Source organism: Aspergillus glaucus (assembly GCF_001890805.1).
Source record: "Aspergillus glaucus CBS 516.65 unplaced genomic scaffold ASPGLscaffold_10, whole genome shotgun sequence".
Lineage (NCBI taxonomy): Eukaryota > Fungi > Ascomycota > Eurotiomycetes > Eurotiales > Aspergillaceae > Aspergillus > Aspergillus glaucus.
In genome coordinates, this window is record NW_019170462.1 from 687,243 (window position 1) to 709,800 (window position 22,558).

Sequence of the window (22,558 nt, forward strand, 5' to 3'; positions counted from 1 at the left end):
GTTCTAAAACACGGCTATCACAAGTATCAGCTCGTTATATTATCAACCGCTGAATTTCATAAGGACAATCTCGTGCGGCATGATTTCAGATTCTGACAGCTGATGATGAATCAACAATTTTTCGTGAATGTTTACGTTATCTGTCTCGATCAGCTACTATAACAGAGCTGATGAACCGATTTTATGTGCTTGGATGTCGTCAGACACATTATTGCTGGCTCTTCAATACCGAACATCCTAAGCACCTGGAAGCAGCCGGTTCGAGGTTCCAGCAAGCACATTCAGCGTTTAGCAGGGCGGGAAAATTCACATATGGCATGGAAACCTCCTAGATAGAGCCAACCCCAAAGCTCCTAGTGATACAGTGTCTTGTACGGACAAACAGGCGAGAGATGTACATTTTCTTTCTGGTATATTGGCTTGAATCTTTGCTACTAGTTTTGATAGGTTCAATTTCTCCGTGAAGCAGTGAACATCCTCTCCTCTGGGAAAGAGCGCCACACTTACAAGAGAAGCACAATTTACCCGGTACGCATCCAAGTGCCAAAAATCATTCCACCGAGTGGGTTTGAGGCTTATCATCAAAAATGTCACAGCCAAACCATCACACGTTCTTTCAAACATCGCTGAAGAGTGTCAGATAGAAGTCAAAACTCGTGTAAGTTACAAAAGCCTTATATATTCTCATGTACTATATTTTATCCTTATCTACAGAGACACATCTAATAATGGCTACCCAAACACTTTTCCACATGATCAATGTTACGGATCAACTTATAGGAGTTATTTCAGCTTGATTTACAACACCGTCCAGATCGTTGGGAATGGCTTTTAAGGCAACACTCCTACCAAAAACAAAAATCTAGGCGCGGTTGCTGTTCTTGTCTTGAAAGGCATGTCCAAAGCCGCGAGGAATACCTGACCATCCAAAAACGGGCTAGCGAGAAAAGTGGGGGAAATTCGAAGAACTTGCTCTACTCGTGCTAAAACACGATTGGAAAACACAGGACTCTCAAGCAGAAGCTGACGGGTATCCGAGCTCTATTCGAATCAAACAACTCCAAAAACGGATCATGGCATGCCGCTGCAAGGTATGATACGATGTATGAAATACCATCCCCCTCACGATCTTAGCTAACACTTGCCCACATTCGTCAAATATAGATCAAACTTTAGAGACCGATCAGACACTGTTGCTTCTGTTTCCCATTGCCATTGCCCATACTTTCGGAATCATGGCCAATCCAACAGCTGGGGGTCTGTCGTCTTGCGGGGAGCTAAACCTCTCATAACCGCGCAGCTCGCGGCGTGGGTGAATGCAGACGCGTGATGAAGAAATGTCCCATCCTTGCTGAAATAACCCGCGTCTGCGTTGTGACAATCGTTGACAAGACTCCGGCCAAAGAGTCCTGTGGCGGATGCCATTTTTAAACAGTGATGGGCGCGTTCTATAAGAATCCGGGAAATTGGCGAGCAGAAAGAGATTATGCTCGCATATCGTTTGGTACGATGACAAAGTCATTAGCCTCAAACACAAACTTAGTCGTCATAGAAGCCAAGCTTCCTCCCAAGGCGGAGGCTCATAAGATATTGACCAATGCCTTGCGTATCATACGTACCTCGGAAATTCTTCTTATGAATTCAAAATCCAAAATTAGTTGGCATTTGTGGGTGTTTATTGATTCTGAATTCCAGCGATGATTCGAACGCAACAATTCTACTATTGTCTACAGAATGTTAATAACCAAGCAGTATTGTGAGGTTACGGAAATCCCTGAACCTATTTTGCAAGATTATTATATGGTTCTTTGGGCCCATTCAAAGTCTGTTCGGGGACAAGTACATTGACGTGAGACTACCATGTTTCTGACGGTTCCCTGAGAAGGAACCACCAGGTCTGAATTGCATTCACTTTCCCAAATATCGACAACGAGGGTAATGTTAGATACACACTCCCAATTATATATGCGAATGGAAATTGGAGCAGACAGATTTGCCGATGGACCGCCGTGAAGATGAATATCGGAGTCTCTCCTCCACATGACGGAAGTGGCGGAAGACGGAAAAGCTGAGATCTTTAAGCATCTTGAAAAATTGGACCTTTGGAAAGAAAAGCAAGACGATTCCACATTTACGGAGAACTGGACGCGCGAAAATTAAGCGGTTGCAAGGGTAGAGGAATGGAAAAAGGAAATCTCACGAATCCGAACTCAAGCTGCGAAGTATTGGGGTACAGAGCGCCTATACAAAGTGTCTTTGACTCTGCGGAATGGTCTATAATTGTCATGTACATAGCCGAAACATCCTTGTGACACGTTATCAGAGTTATTTACTATATGCTTTGGATGGGTATCACCCCAATCGAGTACTTTGTATACGCATACTATATGAAGGAGCGCTGACCGGAGTTCAATATCTACTCCGTATGGCTAAAGCACTGGCTAAGGCACTGGCGATTGTCAATGAATGCCGGGAGATCAATAGGATCCTAGACGGAGCTAGACTATGGTAAGCTAAACGAAACCAGAAAGGATCTTTGAGCGTCTTGTATGCGTCAAACGTTTGGCGACAAAGACTCCATGGAGACCCGTACAATGGCCAAAATCAAAGAGCCAATATTTCTGCCTGGTAGCTTTGATCCACGATAGGAAAGGGAAGAAAGAATACTCTTGGCATTCCAGCATCTTTCCTATGCTTCTTGTAAAGAAAATGCTTTGACTGCGCTGACCGCTATCCCTAAGAGCACCATCTTTTGTCAAGCATTCATTATCACAGTATTCATCATCGGTGGAGGTGCAAATATTTAAGTAGCGTAATCCCTCTTCAGAATATCTCAAGCGTGTTGATTTCTCTTTCAACCTCTGCAGTCTATGAAGATCATCGGCATGCACGACGTTACCAAGCCTTCCCTGGACCTCTCTGGGGCTAGCGAGTTGGACAACGATGATCGTGTCAGGGTCCTAGCTATCATCGACCAGTTCCGGGAGTTGGGTGTCAATGAGGATATCTCTCTTCCACAGGTAAGTACTTCTGGACAGCCTTCTACCCGACAATAGTATGTATTCTAATTCGTGGTTGTTGTAGCTCGTCGTCGTTGGAGACCAGTCTAGCGGAAAGTCATCTCTCCTAGAAGGCCTGACCGGACTCTCGTTCCCTGTCGCATCGGAACTATGCACCAGATTCGCAACGCAGATTGTGCTCCGTCGTGCTCCTGCGTCGGAAGCAGCGGTTTCTGTGTCGATTATCCCCGGGTCTGTTGCTAATGCCGACGAAGCGACCAAAAAGAAGCTGCTGGAGTTTGAGAGGACGATGGAAGCAAAGGATTTCGGAGCTGCGCAGTTTAGTGCTATTTTGGATGAGGTACGTTGTCTGCTGAGTTTTTCCAAGTGAGGCATCTTCTAACTTCTTCATGTCGCAGGCTGCGGTGTGCATGGGTCTTCCGTCGACGCAGACAGCAGGATTCGTTGAGCTTGACAAGCGTTTCTCGGATGATGTTCTGAAGATCGAGTTGTCGGATCCGGAGCACAGTCATTTGAGTGTTGTGGATGTTCCTGGTCTCTTCCATAGTATGTCAGACGCTGGTGAGTAGCAATTGCGTGCTGCTAACAAGCACTTAAACAGATCCCACAAAGTTCCAAACGATTGAGGATAAGGAGGTCATCCGCGGCTTGGTTCAAAGATACATCACTGACAAGCGTACCATCATCATGTGAGGGCAACTGCTTATCATGTCGGAACTGCATTAACCATATCTCAGGGCTGTCATGGATGCGCGAAACAACTTGGCCAACCAGGAAGTCTTCCATATGGCTCGCGCTGCCGACCCGGATGGTCTTCGTACCGTTGGTATCATCACCAAGTGTGATGCGCTTCAGGCAGGTGATGAGCACGGTGTAAGTCTATATCATAAGTCGGTAGTTAGACTGGTTGGTGGCTAACAGGACTTAGGTTCTCGAGATCTTCCGCAACGAAATGGTCCGACTCAACCATGGCTGGTTCGCTGTGAGAAACCGATCCACGAAGGAGATCAAAGAAGGCGTCACCATGGCTCAGCGCCATATCAACGAAAAGCAGTTCTTCAACGCCGCGCCGTGGGCCAACTTGCGCAAAGATCGTGTCGGTATCAGTCCGCTCAAGAGCTTCTTGGGCCAGGTCTTGTTTGACCATATCCGCAACGAGTTCCCCGGTTTGGTGAACGAAGTCAGGAATCTCGCGAAAGAAACTAAGGAATCTCTGGAGAGCCTTGGCCCTTCTCGCCAGACCAGTGCGGACCAACGTCGATACTTGATAAGAAGTGCTGTGAACTACCAACGCGACGTGTCCAATGTCCTCGGTGGCATTTACTCCCCCAAGCTCGAGAGTGGAAGTCCGCGGAAGCTGAGGACTCGGCTTCGGTTCTTGGTGGACGAATTTTCTGCCCGGATGGCCAAGGAAGGACACCAATGGGCGTTCAAGCTTGTGAACGGGCGGATCGATCCAGAGTACGCCAAAGATGCTAACAAGACAGATGGGGAGAATGATGAAGATGGTAATGAGAATGGTGATTGTAAGAGTGAAGACGAGAGTGCTGATGCGAATGGCATTGAAGAATGGATTCGCTCATCGTACCATGAATCTCGAGGGGTGGAGCTTCCTGGAACCGTCAATCCGCGTTTGCTAGAGAACCTGTTCCGTGAGCAATGTGCCAACTGGGAGAACATAGCAATGGACTATCTGTCCCAGCTCGTCAAAACGGTGGGCACTTACGACGGAAACGCGCTCAAAGATTTCGTAACAGACAGCCCGGTTCGTCAGAAGCTGCAGGCGCGACTCAGGGCCGAGCGACAAAACGCGGAAGAAGAGATGTTCGCTGAGCTCTGCAACATCCTCGCTGACGAGCTAAGCGGAACTTTACAGACGGCTAATCCTTCTTATTCCGATATGCTATCCACAATTCGAAACAAACGCGTCCAAGCTCGTGTCACCTCAATGGGCATCAATAACGATGACAGCAAGGACTTTAAACAGTTCATGACCAACGAGCACTGGTACAATGAGCAGCAAGCGGTTGATGACATTCATGATATTCTCGCGGCGTACTATAAAGTAGCTCGCCAGCGGTTCGTGGACAATGTCATTATCCAGGCCGGAGAAAGATACGTCGTTGGCGAAACGGGCCCCTTGAAGATCTTCTCTGCTGAGTATATTGGTGGTCTTTCGAATGAGGAGCTTTCGGATATTGCAGGTGAGAACTATGCCACTTCTGTTGCTCGAACTGAGATTACCTCGCGAGGCGAGAGGCTGCAGAAGGCGCTGGAGATTGCCAGACGCGCGGGCATTTAGTCGGTTCAGGACCTGCGATGGGGATTAGTACTTGATAACTTGCTAAAATGGAACTCTTGGGTTTTAAATACCTTTATTCTTCTGTATTTGCGGTAGTTGTGGGGTTTGTAGATCGGAAGGAGTTGCAGTTGGCAAGCCCGTTTATGCCTTACTATAAAGGCATCGATCCACGTCACATGCCCGCAATCCTGTCGCTGTCTTCCTCTATTTCCCTCATCTACTTCCTTCATTTGCTTGGTCTTTTCTGAAAATGGATATAGAAAGTCGCTCTAGAATGTCCGAATTCGACTTGGTAGAGGTTGACTCCCTCGAAGCGCTGGTCATCATCGACAATGACCTAGACCCGCTATCAACAATCGCCCCGGACACTGTTCAAGTATCGGGTCACTTAGGCCATCTTGCTACGAGCTCTCCTCATAAAGTGAATGACCGAGGAGACGCATGTAAAGAGTTACGGATGGAGGATATCTGCTGTTCTGCTCATGGTTTGTCGATTCTCGTGGTATAGTATCTACTCCTTGGCCGCGGTGGACTAGCAAGACCTGACGAGGTTTCATAGACAGCTACTAAAGGGGATGTCAAGCATTCTATTCTCTTTGATGCTGGTCCTGAGGAGGGTGCGTGGGAGAGGAATGTCAGACGACTAAAGCCGGATCTGTCCTCCGTAGAGGTGGTGCAGTTATCGCATTGGCATCGGGATCATTCAGGTCTGTCTCCGGGGAGGTTCTTTCTGTTGCAAACAGGCTGATGAGATACAGGCGGCCTTCTCCGGGCTATTCGCATGATTAATGATGCAAAACAACACAAGGGCATATCTAATAAGCTTGTGCTGGACTTGCATCCTGATCGTCCTGACTACCGTGGATTGGCAATCGGGCACAAGATCATATCGCTTCAGGCTGACCCCAGTTTTGAGGAGGTTGAATCTGTCGGAGGTGCTATTGACAAGAATGATAAAACGCATACAGTACTTGACAACTTCTTTCTGATATCGGGAGAGATCCCTCGACGAACACCATACGAACATGGACTGAAACACGCGATGCGGTTTGACCGGGAAGAGAACGACTGGTTCTCTGATGAAGCCATTGCTGACGAACGGTTTCTTTTGTGCAATCTCAGAGGTCTGTATACCCATCACTATCTTTTGATCTCGACTTATTCTGATATCGAGCAGACAAAGGAATCGTCGTCTTCACTGGTTGCAGCCATGCGGGAGTAGTCAACACAACAAAACATGCAGTCGATCTTTTGGATAATTCCGTCCCCCTTCATGCTGTCATTGGAGGCTTTCATCTTGCCACAAGTGAGCAAGACCAAATGGAAAGCACAGTCAAGGACTTGAAGAGACTCGATCCAGCTGTTCTCCTGCCAGGTCATTGTTCAGGTTGGAGGGCCAAGTTCGCTATTGAGAAGCATATGCCCGGGACACTTGTGCCTTGCTCCGTGGGTATTAAGATAACATTCTAAGCGAGGTACCGAATTATCAAACCTGAGACACGCCACAATGCTAGATACCACCTCATCGACTGCTCAAGGCCACACGAAGAAAACCTTGATCTACTCAGTCCCTTAACGCCTTAACGGAGCCTAATATGAGAGCTAGCTCTCTAACGCTTCTCGTATATTCAGGAAGTAATTACACTGCTCAATAGCGCATCTTCTGGCAGAATAAGGGCAAGGTCTCTATATGCGCCAGGCCGCAAGAAATTCTTCTGTTTCTCTTGTACCTGATGGACTTACAGTGTCTAAGCCTTGGTCTTGAAAAAATGAATACAAGGAGCAAAGAAAGAAAAAGGTGCAGAATATGTGTATGAATTCACTTAGAGCGAGTACCCAGTTCCATAGGCGGTTTCCCCAAATAGGAAACCCAGGCTTGGCGGAGATGCTCTTTCCTCGTCAAGTCTTCCTCCGCTATTCTACTTCCACAACTATCCCTCCCTCTCCATCGCATTTGTCTCTAACACGCTCCCCAACACTCACACCTTGAGGGATCCCTTTATTACTGCCGATTTCGCCGCGTGCTTTACCTCCCGCCATCGCTTCCGCGGTCGCAAAGTCGGTCGTGTGGGAATTGAAAGTTGGATGAGTGCGCAACCACCCACCCTCCCCTCATCTACGTCACTTCGTCGTTTTGCTTTGGTTTTCTATCGATATGGTTGCGAGCGCGGATATCTGACATCGGGCGTTGGCTATGGATATTGGATTTGCTGGGCTTTGAAGGGAGGAAGTTTGCTGTTTGCATGGACACGTGCGGTCAGTGTCGTCGCGGTAATGCCGGATTTGCGGGATTGCGCTGGCTGGAATTTGGAAAATGAGCTGGCCGCTTGCTGGTGATATCTTTGCGACGTGCTTAGGGGGTCATATATGGGGTGGAGTGCTGGCGCTCGTTGCCTTGATGTCCGCTGTTCGCTGTTCGCTGTTCGCTGCTCTGCTTTGCTTTGCAAAACACTCGAGGACTACAAGTACAGTGATGCTAACAGACTTCTTGATAGATTTTCTTTCTCGATAGCCTCATCCGCTCATACACCGTTAACCTCCGACTTGCGCAATGGACGCCAAAGAGATCGAACTCAAGACCAAAGCGTTGGCCAAGGCCGCGACGCAAAACGAATCCGCGTCGACCATCACCTCGATACTCAAGGAACTACAGCAAGGCGTAAAGGCAACGGAGGATCTCTTACGATCGACCCGGGTTGGAATCGTGGTCAACAAATTCAAACAGCACAAGACACCCGAAGTGGCCCGATTAGCGAGCGAGATCGTCTCCAGATGGCGAACTGAGGTGAACAAGCAAAAGGCCGCTGGGTCACCAGCCAAGGAACGCTCGAGTAGCTCACCACGCCCCGGTGCCGCTGCCGCCGCCGCTGGCTCCAACGGCAGCGCATCACCCGCCAGCGCGACTCCCACAGATAAGGCCTCGAAGCTGTCCGTCGCCCCAGACAAGCGCTCTTGGAAGGCCGATGGTGCCGAGGTCAACCAAACCTCCAACAGAATTCGCGACAGCTGTATTGGACTCATGTACGACGGCCTCTGCCTCAACTCCACCGAGCCCCCACGCCTCGTCCTCCAAAAGGCCTCCGCCGTCGAAGCATCCGCCTACAACTCCCTCGGCCCTGAGACTAAAGAACAATACCGCACGAAGATCCGCAGTCTCTACCAGAACCTTAAGAACAAATCCAACCCGAGTCTGCGGGTGCGCGTGCTCAACGGCGACGTTACGCCGGATCAGTTCGTGACCATGTCGCACGAAGAGCTGCGGTCCGCAGAGCAGCGCGAGAAGGACGCGAGGATTCAAAAGGAGAACATGGACAAGGCAATGGTGGCGCAGGCGGAGCGCAGTATCAGTGCCTCTTTGCAGTGTGGAAAGTGTGGGCAGCGCAAGGTTACTTATACCGAGGCACAAACGCGGAGTGCAGATGAACCGATGACGCTGTTTTGTACTTGTATGAATTGCGGAAAGTCGTGGAAGCAGTAGTCACGTCTTTTATGTGGTTTTCATTATGGGGTGTTCGTGCAGGGGGTGCTTCCGTTTTTCGGTGTGTTTTAATATCAATATCTAGATTCGAGGTTGGTAACTGGAGTTAGGAGGGAAAAGGTTATTGCTAGTAGGGCTGAATATTACTGCTATATACTCCGTACTTTACTAAGTACTTCGTTGTTCCTGGTAGAACAGAGGTACAGCGTCACAGTGATGTCAAACTGCATACCCGGAATACTACAATCCAACCACCTAACCTACAATCAACACCAATTCAACCCACTCATCTCATACAAATACCACCAAGCAAACAACCACAATGAAATACACCCGCGCCAACCTCCTAACCCCCGCCCGAAACCTCTGCTCCGCCTTCTCCTCGTCCTCCCCCATCCCAACCATCCTCACCAACTTCACCCACGACCCCTACCCGCAAGCCCACGAACACGGCCTCCCACACCTAGCCCCCTTCCTCGGCCGCACCTTCACCGGCACCGACGGCGTATCCCGCTACTTTGAAGTGATGGGTTCCGAACTCGGCTTCGAAGACATGTCCTTCGAGCCCGAGGCCGAATGGCTCGTCGACACATCCACCATGGCGGTCGTCATCCGGGGAACTGCAAAGTTCTTTGCCAAACGCACGGGGCAGAAGTGGGATGAGGGGTTTGTGTATCGGTTGGGGATTGCGGAGGAGATTAATGAGGAGGTTGGGGGGAGGGGGGAGTTGAAGGTGCAGGAGTATGAGATTTGGGCGGATACGGGGGCGGCGTATCTTGCGATTAAGGGGAGGTTGGGGGAGGTGCTGGGGGATGAGACTGAGGCTGGGACGAAGGGTACGGGGAGGACGAGGAGGAGTCAGGATCGGAAGAGGAGTGGGTGTGGGGAGGTTGTTGGGAGTGGGATGAGTGCGTTTGGGAGTTGTGGGCAGTAGCTGTCCGTGTATCTGTGTTTGGTGTGGACGAGGACGGACGAGGGTCTGTATCTAGTGAGCAGTCTAGATTGATGGAATAGATAACCTCCGACCACAATGTGGTATGCGATATCCCTTCTCCCATCGAGAGCCAGATTCGCGGAACTGAGCTCTGTAGAGTAAATTCTAGGCATATACTGGGCTGAAACCAGGGTTCATTCCACAGCTGCATGTCAGAGCCTCGCCTCAGGTATGACCGTTTCAACCGTTCGTAGGTAGGTACTGCAGTGCAGTGCGGCCCCTTCTGTTCTCGGAGATTCATCGTGGCAGACTGCTGCAGAGTGCAGGGTGTATCGCATCTCTGGATTCTCTGGATCGGATCTGGAAGATGGAATGCAGGTCCTGCTTTCCTGGTAATGGGCCGTAGCATGCCAGAGCTGCAGTGCGGTGTAGGTAACATATGTTGAGCATCATCCTAATCGAAGTCGATTCTTCTGTGCGCCGTGTTCTGTTCTCGACAGGACTACCTTCGACTAGCAGCATCCATAGCCTCGATGATATCCATCGTGATCGCGAGAGGCCTCAATAGTGTCTCCTCAAGGTGCGATAAAGCCAGAACATCAATCATCATCGTGATCATATCAATCAAATTCATAGCTCGTAGATAAAATATAGCGAGAAGATGAGAGGCAAGCCAAACTGTACAGTTTGTACTCCATACAATGAACAGATGGACGAAGTCGAGAGACGCTGTGTTGTGTTCGAGGCTCACTGACATATAATTAATGCCTCAGGCCAACATGCATCGCAGCTCTAAGCAATGTCGAGACACCCATCACTCAATCAATTACACAACAATACTCACAAAATAGCCAGTTATCCCTTATCAATTCTGAGCCGCCCTCAATAACAAAAACCTTCACCTCAACGACAATTGGCGGGACAACCATCCTCGCCTGGCCTGGCCTAGCCTTGGCCCCAATAATTGTCTTGTCATGTCTTGTCAATCTTTCGTCAATCAGAAACCACAAATTGATAAAAGACCAGCAGCCGCTTTTCCCGCGTAGCCTCGTACCCGTACTCACTACCGTAACAGTAACAATAACAGCAGGAAAGTAATATCGTGAGAATAATTGGGGAAAGTACAAACGGCCGGCCCGGTCTCACACTCACTACGCTGGCTCGCTCGTCTTGCAATCCGAATCTGGTAATTGCCGAGGTTTCTCTGACTAGCTAAGCTAGCTAGCTAGCTCTGAAATACTCCATAGTTAGTAAACCGTGCTATGGAGCAAGTGAGACTCGTGGCCCACGGCCGGGACGAGGAACGCATGGTGTAGCGTAGCGTAGGGCATGGGTATGGGTATGGGTATGGGACATGGCGTGGCGGTTCCATGGAATGACGAGGAAGAGTTGCGAGGGAATGGACGCGTGGGCGCCAGAAGGGACGAGTCCGCGGAATGTTTGTTTGGGACGGACGGGACGCTGAGTGGACCGTGGGAGATTTGGGTGGGCGATCCAAATTCCAGGTGTCGATTCAGGGGGAGGGGTTGTGTATTAGGCAATACGAACCCGAGGGTTACTACGCTGAGCTACGCGGAGAGCTATGGAAAGAGGAAAAAAGTAACTTGGAATCCCTTGATTTAGCTAAATTTACCACTATTAATCACATACATACATGTAAGAAGCGAAGGGTAACTCTATGAACGTAGAGCAAACAGGGGGTAAAAAAAAATAAGTCTATAATACGGGTAAATAATAAGCAAGCTGGGGAAAGGAGCCAGCGCACGCATGTATGCTCAAGCGATATCCAGATATGTGTCGGGAATTAGTAATTAAAAAGGAAATGAGTGTTGTAAAAGCGCAGCGTCTACTCATCATCCTCCTCGGCGTCAGCGCGAGCGCCAAGGGTGTACCGGCCCTTGCCAGTGTCGTCAACCTCATGCTCAATAGCGAGCTTGTGGAGGTGGGCGAGGAGGTTCTCGATCTGGGTGTCAGCCTTGGAGCGGGTCTTGCGGCCAAGGTTGTCGAGGGCGGGGATCTCGGTAAGGATGTAGTAGACAACGGCGATGATGATCATAACACCAATAGAGTAACCCCAGATGACAACGACGGTGACAATGTCAACATCGCCGTTCCTGGAGAAGGTAGCAGTGCTGTCAGGGCTAGTGTGGGTCTCCTCGACACCACCGCTCAACCATCCGAAAACACAGAAGAGGGTGGCGATGACATCGACACCAAAGATGGCACCAACCAGCTGCCACGAGGGCATGGTCTTAGCACCACGGGTAACGAAGATCAACCAGTTCTCAGTCAGGGACACCTCAAGGAAGAGGATTTCCTGAGGCGAACCGAAGTTCTGGATGACACCACCGTTGGGCAGGAAGAGGGTAGCCCGCAGGATCCAAGTACCGACAGCAAGCAAGAGACCAAGGATGACGGAGATCAGCCAGATCTTGGGCAACTGCCACTCGACAGGACGAGCTTCGAAGTGAGCGTTATCGTAGGCAATGGCGATGGTGGCCAAATCAGCGAACAGGGCGATGAAGACAATCAGGTCAGCACGGATGGTCTCGTTGATGATGATCATCGAGGTAACGAGGTAGACTTCCAAGTGCAGACACAGAGCGATACGGTACTGAATGTAGGCCTTCATACGCTGGAAGATCTGACGGGCAAGCTTGATGGCATCGACAATGGTGGAGAGACCGGGGGCGAGGAAAACAATGTCAGCAGCAGCCTGGGCAGCCTCGGTAGAACCCTCGACGGCGATACCACAGTCGGCCTTCTTGAGAGAGGGAGCATCGTTGACACCGTCACCAGTCATGGCAGTCAAGTGACCACGCTGCTGGAGCATCTCGACGACCTGGTACTTGTGCTCGGGGAAAACTTCAGCGAAACCGTCGGCCTTCTCAACAAGGTCGTGCTGGGCAGAGCCGGCAAGACCACCGTGGATGAGACGCTCAGAGTCGTAGACCTTGGTAGAAAGAGCAAGCATCTTGCAGGTTTCCTTGGCAATAGCGATAGCGTCACCAGTCAACATCTTGACAGCGAGACCAAGGTGCTGGGCTTCGGCGATGGTGTGGGCAGTGTCCTCACGAGGGGGGTCAAACATGGGGTACATGCCCAGCAATTGCCAGGGCTCACCCTCCTTCTGGACAGCGACACCGAGAGAACGGAAACCACGGCGAGCGAACTCGGTCGACTTCTCACGGAAGAGCGAAGCCTCCTCCTCGGAGCACTCAGACATGTTGAGAATGGCCTTGGGGGCACCCTTGGCGCAGACGTAGCGGACACCGTCGCAGGTACAGATGGTGGTAATACGCTTGGAGACAGGGTCGAAAGGAGTGTACTTCTCGGTAACCCAGTTACGCGAGAGGATCTCACGGGCCTTGGGGTAGCGGCGGAGAGTCATGATGGTAACCTTGTCGATGGGGTCCAGGTTCTTGAGGTTGTGGTTGGAGGCAATGGCGGCGACAGCCATCATCCAGTTGACATCGACACCCTCGTTGACGTAAGGCTCACGGATGGAGAGCTGGTTGGCAGTCAAGGTACCGGTCTTGTCAGAGCAGAGAACGTCGACACCGGCAAGAGACTCAATAGCAGTGAGCTTCTGGACGATGGCCTTGCGCTCAGCGAGGTAGGCAGCACCGACGGCGAGAGTGGTGGTGGTGACAACGGGGAGACCGACGGGGACACCAATAATCAGGAGAATCAAGGTGTAGTGGAGCAAGTTGTTGTCGGAGAACTCGGGGGTAGCGATCTTCAGGTGACGGTAGAAACCACCAATCCAGGCGGCGAGAATCCAGAACATGACGAGAACCAGGAGCGTAGTACCAATGTGGTCCATGACGGCCTTGAAGTGACCCTGGTCCTGGGCACCCTGCACCAGAGCAGCGGTCTTACCGACGAAAGAGTGACGAGCAGTAGCGGTGATAATACCATAGGCCTTGCCACGCTTGCAACCAGTGGTGTAGTAGCAAATGTCGGTCATGTACTTGTCGACAGCGAGAGATTCACCAGTGATGGCGGACTGGTCAACGGCAACGAGAGAAACACCGAGCTGAGCCTCCATGGCACCCTCGTCGTCATCCTCCTTCTCCTTGAGGGTGTCCTCGCCGACGTTGGCGAGGTGCTCCTTGTAGGTCTCGAACATCTCGGGCTTGCTGTAGTCGCAGATAAGACGGACATCACCGGGGATGACGGTACCTTCCTCGACAATGACCTACTCAATTAGCACATTTCTTCATTCAAAGCGGGATTTGGAAAAACACTCACAATGTCACCAGGAACCAGTTCACGGGCAAGAATCTCCTGCTCCTGACCATCACGGACAACCCAGGAACGCATAGCAATGTCACCCTTCAGGGAAGCCACAACATCTGCGGCCTGCTTTTCTTGATACCAACCGACGACAGCGTTAAGAAGCAGAATAGCGATAATGACACCGAAATCAATCCAGTCACGCAGACCGGCAGCGAGAAGGACAGCAAGTTCCATAACTGGGCTGAATTAGTCACCGTCCCATCATTCTCTTTTAGAGAAAAAGAAGCTTACCATAGAGAATAGGACCACGGAAGTAACCAATGAACTGGATGAAGAAGTTGGTCTTTTCGGTGGTCAACTCGTTCCAGCCAGCCTTCTTGCGACGAGCCTCGACATCGCTGACACCAAGACCGGAGTGAATGTCGGTGTCGACCCATTCATCAGGGATGACAAAACCCTCACCATCCTCATCCTCCTTCTTTCCACCGAATTTCCACCAGGGCTTCTTCTTCTCATCCTGAGAGCGGTTGCCGGCGCTGGAGGTCGAACCGCGACGTCCATCGCGGGCAGTCGAGATGTAACGGTTCAGGGCGCTGTACTCGTCGAGGTTGCCATCATCAGGGGCGCTGCGAGAATGGTCACCATTCTCCACGTCGGGAGCATAGGAGATTCTCCGCTCCGCCATTTTTGCTGCTGGCTCACAAAGCCTATCGAACCCAACGATGAGAGCGGACGCTGCAGAAAAAGTGGACGGGAAATGGCTGAGAGACGGACAATCCTATAAGACAAGAGAAAAGAAAGAGAGAAGAGAGGGAAAAGAACGAGAGACGATGGGTGGGAAAAGAGAACCCTTTAATATGTTCGAGGAATGAGGGAGAGGAGTGGGAAGAGGTAAGAAGAGAGAGAGACGGAACAGGGCACGGGACCACAGGCCGACACAAACACGTCCTGCTCGCGGGTGGCCCTAAGCTCCAACGGGCGACTTTCCCAATTTTTTTTTTTTTTTTTTTAATTTCTTTTTATTATTATTTTTTTTTTAAATTAATAAATTATGGGGAATGACCGGAATCAGTAGCCACTGACAGTGCAGGGATTGCTCCCTAGTCACGCTCTGCTGCATTCACTCACATAGACTTGGCCTTGGCACTAAACTCTGTCGGGAATGGTTCCAGTGGATCCTTTTTATTTTTTTTTTAATTATCATTTTTTATTTGTTTTTTCTTCTCCTTTTCCTCTTTCGTCCTAACACAGTGGGGTCTCGGATCCCGCATTCGGTCTAGCCGTAATATACCATGAAAACTCTGTTTCCCATTGTCTTGTAACCATACGGTGTCAGTTTTTGGTACAGAGTCATTTTCCCTTTTGATACACCTCTCTACGTTTACCCTCATCGGGAGAATCGTGCCGATGCTCTCTTTTACTCTCCATAGTCCAGTCCATAAGGCCAGACTCTGGGGTCGTTCGTCATGGGTCAAATTACCACCCGCTGGTATGTACCGGTAATCTTACACGGCAACTCGGCCTGTTACCAACTCGTCCCACGACACCTCTTATTCACACACACCTTTTGTGAGTATGCGCGATTTTCTGCGACAGTGGCCAAGCGAATAGTATTACCATCCTTTTACTTGCTTCTTCAATTACAAGTACTCTGTACCAATTTCGTGTTCAATATCCTCGTAAATGAATCTATAAGACATAACTATGTACATCACGAATAGTCCGAGAGTCTCTGTATGTCTGTCCTCTTGTATATACATTCCCTTGCAGCGTCAATAATTAACCCGTCATATCTGATACAGACGGTGATACATACATAGAATCTGCGTTCTTCCATGAGGATTCCATCTCCATACCTTAGCGATCAGAACCACGGGTGCAGAGTCCGCGGAAATGCAAGGGCGAATCACGTTTATTGTTTGCCAAGCATACTACAGAATTGGTATTCTTGTCCATAGGAAAATATGCGTAAAAAAGCCGAGTATTTACTCAGATTTACAGATTTACTCGAGTTCAGATTCAGTGTAGGAGTAATTACTACGATTACTATAAACTAACTAGTACAAAATGACGTATGATTAATAGCATCGATTCCTATTATGTTTATCCTTATCGGCTCTATCTCCCCACGTCGCCTCACCGTCGATCTGTACAGGTACCTCCGTACAGACACTACGGAGGACCGCCCAAATATGGGCGATGTGATGCGCACATGACCCGAGCGCCATTTAACATGGAGACTATTGCTTTCCCCACGCCGAAAAACTCCATACAATAATACCGCTACGCGGCAGTCGAGAACGTGCCTGGACGCGATTTAGCGCGCTGATTTCATTCTTGTCTTTTTTTTTTTTTTTTTTTTTTTTTTGTGCGATATGCGATATTTACGAGTATACGAAGCGGTTGATATCGGTGAGGAAATTAGGGGGTTGGTAGTTCTCCATAGAACGCTCCGTCTGGATATCCGAATATGATATCCACAACGGTCGAATGATATCTGTCGGTGTCGGAGATGACAGTCGTAATTGTCGAATGAGAAGGGGAATACGCACTCTGGCTGCAGAGAGACGTCTCCCCGCATTTGTTCTTTTTTTAATCTACCAGGCCCAACCTCCGAGTCAAGCAGACAGTCCTTTGTGCTCCGTAAAGAGTAATGTGTCTTCTGACACTCAATGTCAATCGGATGGCTATGCTGGGGATTATCGGGTTGCCTGGACGCAGAGTTCTTTACTCCCTACAGTAGTCGTCGTAGACAAAGACGTTATTCTAAGAGTACGGAGTAAACTGCATAAACGTACTCTGTACATCAATGAGATCCAAAGATAGTGACCAATAATGGCTGTCCAGGCATCTATCCATCTGCCTGGGAAAGCTTCGATGCCCTCAGAACCTTGTCGGTTGCCGGCAGGCAATGATATTATATCGAAGATTAATATGATCTCGATATATTTTCGACGACACAGCCCGAAAGCCGCGATTTTACCTGCAGGTGGATGGCATTCCAGACGGCTTCGAGAATATATCTCCGTTATACACCGGGCAAAACGCAGCGAATGAGAATAACATGCTATATCTTTCCATGTACATCAGGTTGAAATCACCGATAAAGCGTTGCATCAGTATTCGTTGTACAAAGTTGCCTACAGCCGATCGAAAGTATATCGTGACAACCATGACAGCGGCTCAAAACCGGTTCAAAATTTCAAAATACTGGATGACAGTCGGAAGTCTGATTTGGCATCTATGACAGATGATTGATAGCAATAAAACGCAAGCCGTGGTTGTACATAGAAATTGACTGTATCGGGAACACCACATGGAGTTTCTGTTTCACTATCATCACAGTTCCGCGCTTGAGCGTTTTGAAATGAGTGAATTAAAAACGCAGTATATATGGATTGTTTTTGTACATATATGCCTCATGAGGCATTTAGGCGTGCGAGATTTCGACAAAATTGAAGCAATTGCCATGTACCCATAAACTCATAAACAAAACCGTATAGTAGTATGTAATGAGCTCACCTATACGAATACTCACATCAATATCGCTCGTACGTACTTTTGTCACCCCCAGATTTCTCTTCTCCAGATCAAGCATAGTGCGGAGTACAGACAAAACCGTCACATCCCGGTGTCTCTTTCTGGATGCAGCGCCTTTCGCGGCAGACTCTGGGACGGTCAAAGTACCCCATAAACTACTGGTAACTACGGCTACAAAGTAACACCCCAAACCTCCATGCTACTCGACTCCAACAAGTACGGTGTGAGATACTACACCAGCGCCAGCTACAGTAAAACCTGTATTAGTTACTCCGTACTAAGACTGTGGGATTCCGGGGGATTCTCAGCACAGTCGCTCCCCAAAAAAAGAAAAACAGCCATCGACGTCAGCCAAGAGCTTGGGATCGTCTTTCCTTCCCCATATTGTAATCCTTCTCCCTTCATTCATTTCAAGCTAGCAAGAAATAGCTACTAATTCCAGCCTCTTTGTTTTATGTATGTCTGTGTTCTGGTTGCAGTTATTATGTACTTACTTATCTGCTTTATTTATCGTTATTAGAAATACTTGCGAATTTCGATATGCGCGGTGCAGGAAGGAAGGAAGTGTTCCTGGTATGAATCGTTCTCAGTTTTTTTTCTCGTTTTTTTTTCTCCATCGAGGATAATTAGAGTAGTACCTTGAGTGGGGCGTTTTGTATGTACGCTGTATGTTTTGTTTGTATCAAGTGTATCGCGTATGGATACGAGTGGTGGTGTGTATTGTACGAGTGGAAATAGTGGGGTGCGTGGAAATTGACATCCCGTTCCCTCCAGCAAGCATCCTTGATATCGATCCCAAGACAAGACAGGCAGGAAGACACGCAGTCTCTGTCCAATCTCACTTCTCAACGAGTCCTCCGTCCAATCCGTATCCTCCTGTAGTCATCTGTACCTCAATCTCCGCGTCGATCCAGAAATCCAACGAACAAGAGCGAATTCCGGGGGTGAGAGAAATAATTTGCCTCCTGCGCAGTCCGTATGGGTGCCCGGTCAATGCATCACGACTAGACTGGAGTTACTCCATACAATATCAATCCTCCATACTCCGACTATGTATACGCCGGTCTGGAGAATCTGACATCAACGTGGCTAATCCGGGGACCATCCATCTTGCAGTTCACCGCTGCGATGCGAGAATATGCATTCCTCGTACGTACAAGATACCATTCTACGGCATACGCCCTACGGCACATTATCCATCCCGTATATCCCGTGCCGACTCTCCCACGGCTCCCACTCCGAAAGATGGGATTCAAAATGCCTCATATTGAGTATGTATCGGGAATGAAGCGAGGCGAGGCGAGATGTACAGGTACATGCGTGCTACTTGCAGCAACCGGTAGTGAGTTGTCATGTTCTGGACGTTTTCTAGAAGAACGGTCGAAGATTGTCCGTGGATATTTTACTCTGGGATGGACCATGGTCCCTGATTCGCAGAGGACTCGGTTGGACGGTCACAGGACTTAATTCGGAATCGGCTGTCTTACTTTTACTCTTCTGAGAGGACACCGTAACCATGGCACAGTAACTGTCGGACGGCAAATCGGTTAACCGCCTCAAAGACAGGACAAGACAGACTTGAGGAGCAAAATTCCCATTGCGGCTAGATCCGCCTCGCTTGCCCAACCAATCACCACTCCACCAAATCGTTGTCATCAATAATACCATGCTAACACTTAACCGGAATACCACACTAAGATACACTTGTACCTGTACAGAGTACTTGTACCTCACTAGTAAAACTACTAAGACGAACTAGGCGTGTTCCTACAGTAGCGTGGGCCTAATTTGCCTATGGCGTAATGTCACAGGCCCAACCAAAAAGGAAGGCGGCTCCATCGTCCGACTAGCCGATTGATTGGTTCCACCGGCCGATCGTGAGGGATTTTTGTAGGTGAGCTTTTGCCATGGATGGGGTACCTTTGGACGAGCAAGTCGGGATTTCCGCGGATGGCATATTCGCAGCTTGGAATTGGGATGTGAGGGTATGTTTGAGTAGCTATGGCATTGCAATTGTACTATGTAGAGTGGTATGCACTTGTAGTATGCTGCTACATACATGCTACTGTATCCATGCTACTACGCAGTGGCAACAGCACAGATTCGTATCGAGCTCGGACCGGCCACGGAGGCCGAGGCCGACTCGGCGTCCTTGTACTTTCAGTAATCTTTAGCAACCGCAACACATCTTCTATCAGAGTAGGTAGGTATCATCTCCATGACCCCATCGGCGCCAGTTCTGGACTCTGCGGATAGTCTTTGCACAGACATTGTCCGGCACTCTATCCAGTGGCCTTGGCCTAGTAAGGCGAAAGTTGACGTACTCTAAATGTAATAGTCAACGGGTAAAAGGGCATCGGTTACTTTTAGTTATCTAACTAGGTTTCCTGTTCTGGAATTCGCCATTGCCATCTGAGCAATTGGAGGTGAGGTGAATAATGGAAGTCCGCCGGGGTTGCCCGGTCGGGAACTCGGCACCGGCACACACGAGGGTCGGGAACCAAACAGTGCGGTTTTTTGGTTCCGATGTGAGATTTTTTTTTTTTTTTTTTTTTTTTTTTTTTTTTGGATGCGACGCGAAACACTGACAGGTTTGAAGATAAGGCTGTTGTTCAAGACAGAATTGAATTGCTCAGAGGAATTGCCCACCTGACAATGGTGAATACCATTATTGGCGGTGGTGGGTCATGTGACTTTCGTACAGACAGAGTAGGCCTCATGTCTATCCTCCTTACTCCTTACTCCTACAGCTCTCTTAGTTACAGTGTGAAGGCTCATTGTTGGTGATACTTACAGCTGCTGTTTCAAGCTCGTCTGTTTCAAAACACTCAAATTGACATGATTCAGTTCTATTACAGTCGCAGGTTTTTCCACGGAGATTACAGAGACAACTAACCTCATGCCCCTACAAGTACACCGTCAAGTACCTTATGATCAACTGTTCATCAGCGCGACGCGACTCGTATCGACATCGTTATTGTTGATCGCTATATCGGTGGTGACATCACAAAGAGTCTCACTCAATCTTTTCCGTGCAGAGTACTATACAGAGCTTAGGTACTCGGTTACTGACTGTATTCGTCCAGTACACCCGTGATATTCCCACGCTACTGTAAGAGTCAAATTCAAAGCGTACTTGTGCCTGAATCTTGATAAGGGTCTAATCGCGATAAAGTTTGACGATGAGAGTCCGGTTTAATATAGCACTGTCTTAATACCATCCCCCGTACTCTCTCCTGATCTGGACTCTGTGATGTGCTCTACTTTGTCTACCGTGACCGTGCTCAACGCCAAGGAGATACGATATGGAGATGCACACCGTGGGCGCAATAGTGGCAAGGGGCGATGATTGGCCGGGGAGACAGTCAATCCCATGCTGTATCAGAAGATCATCAGTCAGGGGTTATGGTTATCGTACAAGCAACTACCAGAGTCAAGAAAGAGTAGTTAAGAGTAAGAGGATGTTGTAAGAGCCAAGAAACGCACTGCAAAGCACCTATCTGTCTTAAGAGCAACCATCCTGAACATTTTGGACATCTGTACATCTGTACATCCCTGCATCACGCTGCCTCGTTCACTTTTCATTCTTTGTTCCAGCCAAGAATGATCCCACATCCATCCATCCCATCCCATATCTTCATACTTTATTCCCTCGAGAGGATATCTGCCAAGGGGAATCTGCATCTCATTCATTCCTTTAAACACACTTGTCCAGGAGAATTATTGGTCTTGGCGAGGTATCCCTTTCTTGTCTCGTCTCGTCCTGTCTCGTCCCTGTCCTTGTTCGATTTGATCCGTGTCATGTCCAACCGAGATAACCACTAAGTACCAGTACATACCCTATCAGGCCATAGACAAGTATGGGAGTAAGGTTCTCCAGATCGACCGAGTAGATAGACGAGACTATAATCTTGGCGGATTAACATGTAGTCTGGGCTTTTTTTTTTTTTTTTTTTTGCGATCCATGAGTGAGGAGAGAGTTCAGAATCCAATCCAGTGAAAGGAGTACATAGTACGTATGTACCGAGAGGCTGTGTAGGTTATGGAGGACAGCCAAGAACGACAAGGAGGTTGAGATGCGATTCTACGGTAGTCTTGAGTCTGTATTCGTAGTCTGTGAGTCTGATGCAACTATCCTCTGTACTCCGGACAAGAAAAAAGGGATCTTGGCGCTTGGGCGACGGGGGGGTGGGTTGAGTTACATGCAACTGTGGAAGACTACGGGGTGCTCTGTATGGCTACTGTAGTAGTAACTTCGCGGACGGTGCTGTGTGTACGGAGCACTTGTGGTTGTAGACGGACTGGATTGGGCCATCGGTTACGGACTATTTTTGTATGCTTTGTCTTGGGGATGATGTTTGTGGAAGGTGCTCGTGCTCGCTCGGGGGATGTTTTACGTCTTGGAGTTGTGTTGCAAAGTGCTTTGGTGGAGATTAGGTAGCTGTGTTGCACGGCAGGATTCATTGTCGTTAGTTGAATCGGAAACGGGGGTGGCTGTTGTGTAACGGCGTTGGTATGAGGCTCTGGCTTTGTTGCTGCGATGCGGAGAATATATGCATCTACGGGTGCGCTGTAGATATGTCTGCTGTAGAAATTGAGTGTGTTGTGGATATATATCTTGCTTCGTAGTTGAAGGGATATCGAGACTAGCGATATATATCTTGCCCAGTTGTGTGATTAAGTGCCAAGTGAATATATATCTGACATCGGCCTTCATCATGACATGTCAACATATCGATATCAAGAAATGATATCAAAAGTCATGACCATGTGGCGTTTACTGTTCTGGTCACTATGATATACATATTGAAAGATTTTATTTTTTTTTTTTCTTTTAGCATATATCATGTGTCAGTATCACAAGCTAACTATACGTCAAAAGAGGCAACCAACTAACCACGGCACGCAAGGTAAATAGGGATGACGATATTGACTTGAAGTACCACGTGGTTATGTATAACTAGTTATTCTTTCATAGAACACCTTATAAATGTGGCTGGCTGACCGTTGGCAAGGGAATCTGATATTGAGGACCCGATATG

The 22,558-nt window shown here is 48.8% G+C and overlaps 7 protein-coding genes across 7 annotated transcripts; 5 read left to right on the forward strand and 2 right to left on the reverse strand.

Annotated features, from left to right (window-relative positions):
- Positions 1 to 2,885: 2,885 nt before the first annotated feature.
- ASPGLDRAFT_126665 (dynamin family protein) lies at positions 2,886 to 5,322 on the forward strand (the record flags this gene model as incomplete). Its single annotated transcript, XM_022540660.1, has 7 exons — positions 2,886 to 3,020; positions 3,085 to 3,360; positions 3,419 to 3,566; positions 3,622 to 3,709; positions 3,758 to 3,893; positions 3,949 to 4,481; positions 4,554 to 5,322. The coding sequence occupies 7 exons, from the start codon at positions 2,886 to 2,888 to the stop codon at positions 5,320 to 5,322; spliced, it is 2,085 nt and encodes a 694-aa protein (XP_022401038.1).
- Positions 5,323 to 5,596: 274 nt separating this feature from the next.
- ASPGLDRAFT_66593 (MBL fold metallo-hydrolase) lies at positions 5,597 to 6,792 on the forward strand (the record flags this gene model as incomplete). The annotated part of the gene is made up of 4 exons (XM_022549036.1): positions 5,597 to 5,824; positions 5,882 to 6,029; positions 6,081 to 6,446; positions 6,500 to 6,792. The coding sequence occupies 4 exons, from the start codon at positions 5,597 to 5,599 to the stop codon at positions 6,790 to 6,792; spliced, it is 1,035 nt and encodes a 344-aa protein (XP_022401039.1).
- Positions 6,793 to 7,873: 1,081 nt separating this feature from the next.
- ASPGLDRAFT_66594 (transcription elongation factor DST1) lies at positions 7,874 to 8,800 on the forward strand (the record flags this gene model as incomplete). Its single annotated transcript, XM_022549037.1, has 1 exon — positions 7,874 to 8,800. One exon carries the CDS (start codon positions 7,874 to 7,876, stop codon positions 8,798 to 8,800), a length of 927 nt encoding a protein of 308 aa, XP_022401040.1.
- On the forward strand, positions 8,739 to 9,952 carry ASPGLDRAFT_47225 (uncharacterized protein). The gene has a single exon (XM_022546616.1). The coding sequence runs from the start codon at positions 9,123 to 9,125 to the stop codon at positions 9,732 to 9,734; it is 612 nt and encodes a 203-aa protein (XP_022401041.1). The 5' UTR covers positions 8,739 to 9,122; the 3' UTR covers positions 9,735 to 9,952.
- A 1,465-nt stretch (positions 9,953 to 11,417) lies between these two features.
- ASPGLDRAFT_171572 (uncharacterized protein) lies at positions 11,418 to 14,860 on the reverse strand. Its single transcript, XM_022542741.1, has 3 exons — positions 14,268 to 14,860; positions 13,989 to 14,212; positions 11,418 to 13,935 (listed from the first exon to the last, which is right to left on the reverse strand). Exons 1-3 carry the CDS (start codon positions 14,659 to 14,661, stop codon positions 11,581 to 11,583), a joined length of 2,973 nt encoding a protein of 990 aa, XP_022401042.1. The 5' UTR covers positions 14,662 to 14,860; the 3' UTR covers positions 11,418 to 11,580.
- A 3,208-nt stretch (positions 14,861 to 18,068) lies between these two features.
- ASPGLDRAFT_325625 (uncharacterized protein) lies at positions 18,069 to 18,836 on the forward strand. Its single transcript, XM_022544194.1, has one exon. The coding sequence runs from the start codon at positions 18,185 to 18,187 to the stop codon at positions 18,785 to 18,787; it is 603 nt and encodes a 200-aa protein (XP_022401043.1). The 5' UTR covers positions 18,069 to 18,184; the 3' UTR covers positions 18,788 to 18,836.
- Positions 18,837 to 20,670: 1,834 nt separating this feature from the next.
- On the reverse strand, positions 20,671 to 21,430 carry ASPGLDRAFT_325702 (uncharacterized protein). Its single transcript, XM_022544195.1, has 3 exons — positions 21,356 to 21,430; positions 21,003 to 21,295; positions 20,671 to 20,892 (listed from the first exon to the last, which is right to left on the reverse strand). Exons 2-3 carry the CDS (start codon positions 21,207 to 21,209, stop codon positions 20,728 to 20,730), a joined length of 372 nt encoding a protein of 123 aa, XP_022401044.1. The 5' UTR covers positions 21,210 to 21,295; positions 21,356 to 21,430; the 3' UTR covers positions 20,671 to 20,727.
- Between the last annotated feature and the right edge of the window lie 1,128 nt (positions 21,431 to 22,558).